This window comes from Convolutriloba macropyga, chromosome 1 (genome assembly GCF_964194025.1).
Source record: "Convolutriloba macropyga chromosome 1, txConMacr16.3, whole genome shotgun sequence".
NCBI lineage: Eukaryota > Metazoa > Xenacoelomorpha > Acoela > Convolutidae > Convolutriloba > Convolutriloba macropyga.
In genome coordinates, this window is record NC_134468.1 from 71,193,338 (window position 1) to 71,205,747 (window position 12,410).

A 12,410-nucleotide genomic window follows, 5' to 3' on the forward strand; every position below is an offset into this window, starting at 1 on the left:
TGCTATGAACTTCGTTCAAGAGCAATTAAAAACAGAAATAAGTCAACGTTCTAAAAGAGGTCAAAATTCAAGTCTTGAACTAACTTGCTTCAGCTAAAATATCTCGCAGAACAGCAATACTTCAAGTCGTAAAAAACCACAGGACTAATATACCAAAATAATTGCCACAAACTTTGTTTGAGAGCATTAAAAAATTAAACAGAATATAAAGACCTCTTAAAAGCGTCTAATAGAGTATAATGAGAGAAAATAACTCAAAACAGTGTCTAAGAGTCTGGTATACACTTAAAGTAGTTCAGTGTAGTCCTAAATGTTCAAGTAATTGTCAAATGCGAACAAATTTGACCCCAAAAGTTAGTTTGAAACAGGAACTGCCTTGATTAAACCACGCTTGTTCTCTGTCGTTAAGGCTTCACACCTAAATAATTGCTTCGAACCTACTTTTCTCGCTCTCTCAGAACCACTAAGATTAAAACCACTTAAAATTCCCTCTGCTTTTAAATTTTGTTCAGTAGATTGACCCAATCACTGATTAAGAGAAGTCATCAAAAAATTTTGTTCAAAAAAACTGTCCACCAAAAGGGCGCTTCAAGTAGCAAAAGACAGAACCACCATACAATTTAAATTTTTTGAACAAAAAAGAAATAGCAGAACCGCAATATAGAAGCACTCCGCCTAGAGCTATAATAACTAATTTCGAATCTTGAAATTGACTTTTCAGCGAGTGAGCGGGATCTTACACTGTACAGGTTTGACAGTATTCAAATTACAACACTCTTTTGTCCTAAAAATGTGCATCTCCTAGAATATAAACCGACTAACGTCGGATGAATCTTCAATTCATTAAGAACTAGAGTGAAAAGTCGAAGAATATTCTAGAACAAAAGCGGTCGAGCAAAAATTTGCATAAAAAAGACACACGCGTATACAATAATTGCTTCAAACTTCGCCCGAAAGCAATTAATAATAGTTTATGTAAGAACAAAATGTCATTCATCCACTTAAGTTAGAAAAAGTTTCCGTAATAGCATTTCAGTATTGAGATAAACTTAAATAGAATAGAGAAAGAAAACTCCTCTACCTCTTCACCATCACTGGTTTCAGCTGAAATACGCAACGTTCTAGTGCTGAGTTATTTCCCACCGAGATTGTGAGTATTTGGTCAAAACAATTGCACAAAAACTAACGGAATCAAATACAATTTGGCTAACTAATCATCTATAATAAAATTTTAATGCTATTTCATGAATTTTTTGAGCGCTCAGAATTGATTTCAAAAGTAGCTCAGTTCAGTTCTCTTACATGTCTCGGTGCTCAGATACAATGACGCTGAAAAACATTCTTTTGCTTGGATGAAATAAGAGAAATGACTCACTAGATCCCTGGAAAGTGATGGCATTCTTGATGAGATTGGAGAAGACATTCTCAGCTTCTTCCAATTTATCATTCTCCATCAACATCACCCCCTGACAATTACACATTATCAACAGATGGAGATGCACGTTCAAATAGATCAAAAACAAAAAACATAGCCAGCAGATTGCCGGAATACCTGCGAAAGAATAGACTTGCGTGCCGTATGATAGAGATAGAAACAGATACCGATATAAGTTGAAAAAGTTATCGACGCCGCTCAAAAAGCTATGTAAAATATCGAACGATAAATTAATAAAGCTTGTTAAAATTCATTGCGCAGAAGCCTTTTCATTAGGGAACCCTTATTACAAAAATGAGTTCCTTTGACCTTTAACTATTTCAAAACTTAAATTTTAAAGTGCAAAAGCCATTTTATTGAGCGAGGTAAGTCACTTATGATCAAAATCTAATCACGCAAAAAAGTTTTTTCTAGAGGAAAGTGAGTTTTTTCTAAGTGAGAAATGGCGTCACGCGCGCAAAAGCAGTTAGCGAGAGAAAGGTGTCATTAAGAAAATTTGACTTTTCAGCTTTGAGGTGTGAACAAATGTAAAACGAAAAAAGAGCTTCAGATGAAGAAACAAAAAACATAGCAGGACAAATCCTGACGTACAATTCAAAGAAATTTTTATTGACTAAACAAAAAACTATACCTAGAACGGACTAAGAGTGGATTGAAAAAACAGATAAACAGATTTCTAAAAAAAACAGATAAAAAATGAAAAAAAATCAATGTCAAAATGCCGCATGTGAACAAAAAATCACAAGCGAGAAATGGAAATTTCGGTCAAACAAAAAAAAATAGGCAAATAATGAACTATGAATGGATTGGGAAAACGCTTAAGAAAAAAATTCTATCCACAAAATTGAGAAATATTAAAAATCAGAGTGAAATTGCCGCATGTGAACAACAACAAAAACCCACTAGAGAGAAAGCGAATTTTTGTTCAAACACCGTTTTCTCACTCTACTTTAAAAATAAATCGGAAAATTTACGCCGCAAAAAAAACCGCTTTTTCGCTCCACTTCCTGTTTCGGCGTGACAAAAATCACAACTCCAATATGACTTCAAAAATCATAAAATGATTGAACAGATCTTTAAAAAAATAGTCGGAAGAATTCCGGAAACGACTCAAAGAGGAAATCCATTTAAACGCCATCCAACTACTCATCAGACAAAAGGTGCCTCCACTAATTTATGATTATCTTGAAACAAAACAATAAAACAAAAAAGTAAAAACAATAAAATCAAATCTGTTGAAAAATGATAAAAAGTCTGATCAAATTGAGATCCCGAAATAAATATCTCTGCCAAAACTAATTCATCAAAACAACTAGTAATTACTAAAACCTCCAATGTAATTTTTTTAAAAACACTTGCGGTCAAACTATGAAAAAAGCTCTTAAAACAACTTGAACTAAAAAACTGGAAAAAGCTAATAAATTTTTTAATATTACGAAAGCATATAAATCCAAAGAAAATTCCTTTCAGCCAATGGGGTTTCCACATGCGCGCAAACCAATAGGCAAGTCATAATAGTCTTAGAAACTTGCCTAAAAAACAAAGAACGAAAAACTGCAAAAATTAAGAAAAATAGTTCCACTTTTCGCCATATTTCTATCATATAATATATAATACTTCTACTATTCTACCATATAATCAAACCTTATAACCATCAAAAGTTGCAAAAAAACTGCTTTTAAAAGCCGCCCGTGAACAAAAAAATTTCGCTCGCTTACAGAATTTTTTTCACACCTAAATTTCTCGCTCTCTAGAAAACAGCGTTATGAACAAAAAACCACTCTCTTTTCGCTCCACGCTTCATTTTGTTCAGCAACAAAATTACTCCAAATTTTTTACGTGTTCCATTTCCCGCTTCAAAATTCACTCCAATAAAAATGATTTAAAAGAAGGACTTCTCCATCTCTTCGAGTCATAAAAAGACAGCGCCCCAATACAATTCAAATTCTTTGAATTGTAAAAAATCAAGAGCACCGCAATATAGCTCCGCTCAGCTTACAGATTCGCAGCTATAATAAATAATATACGAAGAAATTGTTTTTGAACATTGAGGTCACTTAAAAATATACAGGTGTGAAAAATGGAGGAAGGCGAAATTCCTTTAAAAAATATATATAGATTATTAAACCTAATTTGAATCTGTATTTAATCGAGAGCTTGGCATGTTTTAATGCTACGATACACTGCTGAACTAATCCGGAACGTTCAGTTTCATGTAATGTGGATGATCCAGTTTTCATTTAGGCGTCTATAAACAGAATTTAATGAAGCTAAACATATTTCTTTTAAACTGCAAGTGCGGCGATCACGTAGGCAGGCTAGTTTCACCAGGGGCAAAAAAATCTCAAAACCAAAAACAAAACGTGTCGGCAATTAATAGCTGCGAACTTTGCTTGAGAGACGTTAAAACACGTACCATGTCGTTCTTTGTTTTCAGCATCTCCGGGTCGTCTGCCTTCAATTTTCTTTGCAATATGGATATCGCTTTCTTCACCGCAGCCGCAGCCTGAAATAAAATTGATCAGCTGTATTCAAAATTCATGTGCAACGAAATAGCGAACTCACACTGAAAATCAGTGGATTAATGTCAGTTTTGTTGTTTAAAGGAGCAACAAAAATAGCTAATTTGGACTTTTGCAGATTTGCATAAATGGTACCGACAAAGCGGTGACCGTACAATAGACCGAAAAGAGAAAAATTGGTATTAGATCGAAAATCTCTATTCTCATTGGCTGAAATAAAGCGTTAATTGCCAGCTGGCGTAAAAATTACCGCATCTGGCCGTGCCTCGCGAGTAATGGTTATTCCTCAGCGGCCCGTAGGAATTGATATGAATCTATCACAACCGAACAAAACATCACAACCGAACATGTTATGCGCTGCATTATAAGTGAGCGCTTAAATTTGATTGGTCAATACGCAACTTGAATGATTTCATTTTCGGTCTATTGCACCAATTTTTGCTTTCGATCTGTTGTCTTTCGATCTATTGTCCTAGCACCCGTCGAAGAACAATCAAAAACCTACTAGACCACGACACTCAGCTAATGCAAAAAAGGACTTAGCAGGAAACAAATGTACAACGAAGAAAGTCAATAAATTGCATCGATTAGATGGAAAACTACCTTGACAACTTAAGAATTATAACATGAAGGCTCACCACTGTGTATTAGCATATAATGTTCCAACCGAATTCACAAAATATTAAACAGCTCAATTAATTCTGGTCTCACTAGAAAAGTTTTCTGCTCAGAACTGCTGCGTTTCCAAAAAGACATTTAATCAATTTGGCCCCTTTTTAAATACTTACAAGAACTAACATGTATATATTTAAGTACTTACTTGTACATAGATGTAGTCACATGTGCATATAAGTATTTATATAAGCTAACAAATGATTATATGTCAATTGTTCAACCTTTTCCAAAAACCTCATTATATTGACCTCATTGTAGGAAATTCTCACCAATAAAAATTTACCTTAATCGCAATGAAAAATGAAACCTGATAAGCAAACGAATCGCATTTAAAACTTGTCTTATACAGATTTTATGATTGCCTATTTTTGGCGCCCTCAAAACGCCCGTCGCGGAAAAAATTAGTCAACAACAGAAACTACCAACAAACAATGAGATGAACTTAATCACATAATACAATATTAACCAAAATTTAACAAAAAAGTTGCTAATTTTAGCAAACGTAACTCTGACCTCTCAACTTCTTATAATTTGCTTCTTGAAATCTCCAAACTAAGTGGTACATTCCAGAGCGAAAGCCGTTTTATTCGGATCCAATGATGCTAATTTAAATAACGGGGAAATATGAAACATAACCGACTAACCTCAGGCAAATTGCTCTCAAACGACCGGCGCCGAGCGGTTGGCTACGGTAGTAGCCAGTTGGCGCTTAGTGATGTTGTTATCAAGGGGGGGGGGTGACCGGTGTACGGGGGGGGGGGGAGGGGGGCAAGCGATGGGGGGGGGGGCGGGGTGTCAAGTGATGGGGGTAGGGTTGCGAAGACTAAATGAAAAGGGGTTCAAATCAACAGGTGGAGGAGGCTGGACAATGGGAGTATTGAGGGAGGGAGGGGGCACTGATGGCGAGAGGGGGGTGACTGAGGGGGTGAAACTTAAGATTAGAGTCGCCCATCACATCATAAAATTATCTCTTCAAAACAGTTTTGGTGAATCGTAAGGACTAGGGCTCTAGGAGAACTTAACGCCCCCCGAGCGCTACCTTTTACCCCGTTTTTGAGAACGAAAAGTCAAATGGGTCAGACAAAAAATCGCAGAAAAAAGATCACAGGACTAATATAATCGCTACAAACTTCGTCTGAGAGCAATTAATAATGTACTTTATTGTTTTATTGTCGAGATTTTATCAAAGCAATGTTTAAAATTTGTTGCGCCGAAGACCCTGCTATAGTAATCCACAATTAACATCAGCGACATTTTTTGGAGTCTTAATTCCTCCGCTTTCAAAATTTTCCACTTCTCAAAAAAATCAACTCCCATCATCAGGATTATGAAATTAAACTATAGATAAAATAACGACAAGAATTTTAAAAACGGATTGCTTTTTAGGTCCCAAACAAACAGTTCGAACCCAATTTAATGCTGCATGTCGTAAAAGATAAGACAAACAATACTAGATTTTGCTGGAATGAAAATTTATTTTGTGGTGCATTAATACGTACAGTGTTTGAAGAATTAAACAAAAAGAGTTCATTTTCTTACATTATTCTTTGTACTTTTCCATCACAGTGTGCCAAAGACTTCGGCTTTAGTCACCTCTTTCTCAAAATTTTCAGCCAAAAAGAAAACCCTAGAAACAGGAAAAAGTATGTTATGGCCATAAGTAGCCAAAATGAACGGATGCGTCATATTTTTCAATACTGGCGGATCCCGCCCTTGGAAAAAATAATAACATCCAATTTTTACTGAAAGGAGGCTATAAAAAATCAGTAGCAACCTGCGTAAGCTCTAAAATAGCGACCAAAAACAAATGTGTCCCACAAAATTAATTCCCAAAGTATACTTGATTCAATTGAATATCACTTACTTTTGGCCTAACATGAGAGTCGTTATTTTCATTAATTACACGAAGACAAAGTGCTATTAAATTACAGGAAAAATTACAGGACAAATTGCGGATCTTAAAAGTTAAATTAAAATTACTAAAAAACACTGTAGCCAAACTTAAGCGAAAATTAAGCCAAAAGTAAACTTTAGTAAATTCAAAAATCCTTGGAATTTATCTTCGGGAAGTATTGAAAAAGAAAGAACTCTCACAAAACCTGAAAGCCGCATAAGGTCTCCAAAACACGATTTTAAGAATCCTTCAAATATGAAAAAAAACATCGGGTAAATTGTTCCCAAAAATATAATGAGAGTGACTTTGTCACTAACTTGCCGCAGATCGGATAGGTTAGCTTAAGCTTATTTGAGGGGTGGAGCGGTGGGAGTTAGCGAGCGGAGTGAAGGTCAGGCGAATTGCTCTCAAACGACCGGCGAGCGGTTGGCTGCGTCAGTAGCTAGCCACTGTTTAGTGAGGGTAGCTTTAGCTTGATTCGACTCTGCAACTTTTAGTTCTCTAGCCTTGTTAGTAAATAAATCTGATATTTTGAATATTTGCAAAATATTGCAAAATTTAAAAAAGCTTCCAGATTTCGCAGTGAACCTGTCCAAAAATATTTTTTATCTCTGAAGTTATGTCAAGTAACCCATCTGCAATACTTGAAAACCTTCGTTGGCCAGTAATCCAGTAATGATCGTTAAATTCACAAAGGGACAAAAATATTTAAAAATTTTGAAAACAATCGCAAATTTTAACAAAATCTGGCTAAAATTCAAGATATTAAAAACTTCAAAACAATTTCATTGTCTCAAAAGACTATCCAGTATCTCTATTTTAGGCTTAAATTGTTTCACTGGCTCATAAAGGTCCATAAACATGATAATTTTCCAAAATTTTTAAAAAATCGAATTATCAAAAAATTGCTAAAGCTGGAGTCATTAAAATATTGATAACCATTCCATTAACCCTAGAAAATATGCCACAGCTTATCATCAAGCCTTGGAGGAAGTCCCTAGGACCCTGGTGCCGAAAAAAATGATAAAAAATTGAAAAAGATTTAAGAAAAAACTTGAAAAAATTGCATATATTTTTAAAAAAATGATGATATTTAAATATTGAAAAATATTCCATTACATCTAAAAGCTATGCAGTAACCTATAATCAAAGCCTAGAGGAGGTTATGTCGCTCTTGAGGCTGAAGAAACCTAAAAAATGACAAAAAATTTCAAAAACAAGAAAAAATGCAAGTTTTATTTAAAAAAAAACAAAAAATTTGTCATATTAAAAAATTGAAAAGCATTCCATGGCAAATAAAATTTTTTCAGTAACTTATGATCAATACCCTTAGGAGGTTTTCTGGCTCCTGCGTCTGGAAAAACGTGATGAAAAATAAAAGTCAAAAACTGAAAAAAATTTGCATGTTTTGTCAAAAAATGCTTAAATTCGTGATGTTAAAATGTTGAAACCATTCTAATACCACTAGAAACTATGCACTAACCTATTATAAAACCTTAGAGGAGGTTCCTTGACACCTGGGGCTAAAAAAATGAAAAATAACAAAAATTTTTAAATAGCTTGAAAAAAAATTGTGAAAATTAGTATAAAAACTGAGTGTTTTTAGCGATCGGTTGTTCGTCAGTAGCCACAGGGGGGGGGGGGTGACGGGTGGGGGTTGGCGACAGGAGTGGTGGGCAACAGCGTTGTGTGGGCGTGGGGACAACAGTGGGGGTGTCTTCAACCTCTAAGAACCGCACTTCACACCATAAGTAGAAGTCTTCAAAGTTTGAACTGAAACAGAGCTGAAAGGCTCTGAGAGCACGTAATGCCCACTGGGAGCTACCTGTTTATCTTGTTTTTGAGGGCGAAAGGTCAAAAGCCTCAGAAGAAAAATAGGTCAAGCGAAAAATCACATAAAAAAGACAGACAGGACTAATATAATTGCTACAAACTTCTTTTAAGAGCAATTAATGAGATGAAAGGGTGGACGATGGAGTTTATGCGAGCTGAGCGGATGGGGAGAGTGATACTTTAACAACCGCCCTTCAAACCATGAAATTGTCCCAACAGTTTCGGTGCATCGAATACTTAGGGACTAGTAAGGCGTAAGTCTCTAAGAGAGCTGCTCAGAGATTTAATGTCCTCCGACTGTTTCTCCAAGTTTTTCCCAAATTTTAAAAAGTTGGACAACAAATCGGTCGCGCGCGAAATCGCACCACAAAAGACCAATATAATTGCTAGAAACTTTGTTTGAGAGTAACTAAAAATTGACTATCGTCGCAAGCATTGCCTTCGAACTACAAATGGGTGCTTTAATTTAGTCGAGTGAGGAGTTTCGTGAATAACATTCCTAACGCGCATCAAATGGCCATTAGAGCAACTTCAGAATCAAAAAGAAACCAAGCATGAAAAACTAACAAGGAAAGTGAAATCACAATTGAGCTGGAGAATTTTACAGAATATAAACACTCAAACCCAAAATTTTCATCGAAAAGACATATGACAAGAATTATTTCAAACTTCCTTCTAGAGCAGGCAATATTCTACACATGAAGCGCTTAGCAATGATCTCAGTCAAATTTTCTTTTTCTTTTCTTCTACTTTTCTTTAAACAAAACATAACCGACTAACGTCGGAAGAACTGCTCTCGAACGACTAGTGCGAGCTCTAATCTATTGCGGCCTGCTTAAGTCAAGGGCGGGCGGGGGCAACTAACTTCACCAAGGGGCTTCAAATTACATCATTTCAGCTGATTATATACCACTATAACCACTAATAAAATTTAAAGTGAAAAAATTACACCAACTTCGGCGCACTCTTCTAATTTTCATCTTACTTTTAGTAGTGGACTGCCGACACTTCGAGTTCAGCTCCCAACTTTTCTGAATGAGAGAGATAATTAGATCTAACAAAACATTAAGTCAAGGGCACAAACTCGCTCGAAGAGTAAAAACTTACACCAAAATATTGCACAAAAAAGAACAACATGTTTACAATAAATGCTTCGATCTTCGTTTGAGAGCAATAAATACATTTCAAGATTGTGACCAAAGTTTAAGCACTTACATGCCAACCTATATGAATCAAATCAAAGTTTGATTTGACAAATTATTGGACTGTTCGTTCTGACACGAAAAAAATAAGTTGCCCCGAATTACTGTTCAATGGAATATTGCCATACCAATAAAAAATTCGGTTAATCTTTTCGTACTTAAGCATAATTTTGACAGCAGTTTTTGGGTGTAGTTCTTGGCACAAAAGGTAAAACTTTAGCTCAGAAGAATTTAACTATTTCTCCCCTTGAGAGCAGACGCGTTTTAAAAATAAGATTACTCTTGACTAACACTAGGCAAAATTGTGCATATTACTATTACAGGTATTCAATAATTTGGGACTTATGTGAGACGACTTGCTCCCAAGACAGGCTAGGCAATTTATTTCAAAGAAGATGAAGCATGAAACATAGCCGGCAAATTGTCGGAAAATAGACGCCGTTCACCCGCTTGACGCACATTGGTATTTAAACAAAAAAAATAGATATCGAAATTAAAAGCATTTTTCTAATGGTCAAAGTGTTCTTATTCGGTGTGTAAATTCTGTATAATTGGTTAGATTCCAAAATTACACTTAATTCACCTTCTAAACTGAAGGCTATTAAGCATAATAATAACGCCAGCTAGCAATTGCTTTAACGATCTTTGATAACCTAATGCACTATGACTCAATGATCAGGCTTTATCGGTTGCTCCCGTTCTTTTCAATTTGCTCTTTTGACTTTGATCGTATTCACTACATTATGTAATTCAAAACGTGAAAGAATTTAATATACCCCGCAGATTGCCGGAAAAAAGCCGCCATTGACGGGCTTGATGCATATCGGGATTGGAACAGAAGAAAAAGGAGATGAATTCACCGAATTTTCTTCTGATTTTTTCAGTGTCAAACAGTTTCAGTTGGATTCTAAAACTATATGTAATTCAGGTTCTAAACTGAAAGTTAATAAACCTAATACCAGTGTCAGTTAGGAAACACTATATTGAACTTTGATAACCTAATTCTCAATGACTTAATGACCGGGCTTTATCGGTTTATCCCGTCTCTTTGATCTTTTGACTTTGACAGTATTCACCACATTGCGTAATTCAATGCGTGAAATCATTTAAAATCCATTCAGTGGTAACAATGAATGAAGTAAGTCAGAAGTCAAGCGTGACTTATGAAAAATGAAATCAAACTCAATCGTAAAGCGAATTAAAAAACCATAGCAGGACAAGTTCTGACGTACAATTCAAAGAACTTTCATTTACTAGACCTAGAACGGACAATAAGAGAACTGGGAAAACATTTTCCAAAAAATCAGATCAAAAAAATTAAACAACTGAAAATCAATGTCAAAATGCCGCATGTGAACAAAAAACCACTAGCGAGAAAGCGAATTTTTACTTCAAAATTAGAGCGAAAATCACGCCGCAAAACTACTCGCTTTTTCGCTCCACTTCCAGTTTCGACGTGACGAAAAATACTACTCCAATTTGGCTTCAAAAATCACGAAACTGTGTGAACTGATCTTTAAGACAGCGCCCCAATACAATTCAAATACTTTAAATTGTAAAAAAAAAAGGAGAGCGCCTAAATAATAGCCGTTGAGAGGCCGACGGCGTCTATTAATAAGTTATAATGGAAGTAAAAAACCCGACACAAGAGGGTTTCTAACTAGCAACCACTCAGATGGGAGTCTGTCACACTAACCAACACTGAGCTATATCTTTCCTCCTATTCACTATACTCGCGATAAATCGCCTTTATGCTAGCAACAGACTTAATTTGTGAATAAGGGCAATTTAGTCGGCCGAATTGTTCTCAAATGACCGGCGAGCGTTTGGCTTCATCAGTAGCTAGCCACGGTTTAGTGAGGATAGCTTTAGCTTATTGAAGGGGCGTGAGGTGGGGGTAATAGATGACACCACGCCACATAACAGCAGCTGAAGTGCGGCATCAACAAAAGAGTCAAGGAGAGAGAGAGAGAGAGAGAGAGAGAGAGAGAGAGCGAAGAGATAGAGTGATCGAGAGATAAAACAAGAACGAGAAAGAGAAGGAAAAAAAACCTCAACTAGCAGAAACAAAGAGAGAAAAAAAGAATATTTTCCATGATATTTGATTATGCAACTTCTAGTTTTCTAGCTTGTTAGTAGTTAAATCAATCCTATAGAAAAATACTGAAAGTGAAATCGTCAAAAAATTTTCCACGTTTCGCAGTGAAAAATGTTTCCAACCATTTTTTGTTTCTGGACTTCTGTCGTATAACCCGTATGCAAGACTTAAAAAGTTCCATTGTGCAGTAATGTTCGTTAAACGCAGAAAAGAACAAATATTGCAAATTTTAACAAAATCTTGCAAATATTCGTATTATTATCTTCAATCCTTTTTTGAATCCATAAATAGTGTCACTGGCTCATAAAGATCCACAACTTTGAACATGCCCGAAGTGTCGGAAAAAACTCGAAAAAAATTGAAACACTTGAAGAAGTTAAGTTGCAAAAACTTTCTAAAAAATTGCTTCAGCCCGTTACATTAAAAAAACTGGAAAAACACTCCATCACATGTAGGAACTATGCGGTAAGCTATGCAGTGTGCCCCTGCTTCCGGCAAAAACAAACTCAATATTTTAAAAAAAAAATTGAAAAAATTTCACATAATTCTCAAAAAATTGATGAAATTTGTAATATTTCATTCCATTACATCTAGAAACAAAGCAGTAACCTATTATCAAACCCTAGAGGACGTTCCTTGGCTCTTGAGGTTGGGGAAAACTAAAAAAAAACAAAAATATTCAAAAAACTGGAAAAAAATTGCAAAGTTTATCATAAAAAATTGCTAAAATTTAAGATATTTAAAAAATACA

General features: G+C 35.4%; 2 protein-coding genes across 15 annotated transcripts in view; both read right to left on the minus strand.

The window, feature by feature from the left end:
• Positions 1–12,410, minus strand: part of LOC142342119 (cilia- and flagella-associated protein 46-like) — a 754,419-nt gene that overhangs the window by 482,809 nt on the left and 259,200 nt on the right. The window lies entirely within an intron of this gene.
• The window catches only part of LOC142342096 (uncharacterized), an 87,813-nt gene that overhangs the window by 6,054 nt on the left and 69,349 nt on the right, over positions 1–12,410 (minus strand). For 2 of the 3 annotated variants that reach the window (XM_075393294.1, XM_075393286.1), the window contains exons 10-12: positions 3,852–3,941; positions 1,376–1,466; positions 1,082–1,104 (exon numbers count right to left, since the gene is read on the minus strand). In XM_075393294.1, the coding sequence (XP_075249409.1) occupies positions 1,082–1,104; positions 1,376–1,466; positions 3,852–3,941 (204 nt within the window). The remainder of the gene's footprint in view (positions 1–1,081; positions 1,105–1,375; positions 1,467–3,851; positions 3,942–12,410) is intronic. The other variant, XR_012759150.1, reaches the window with a different exon arrangement.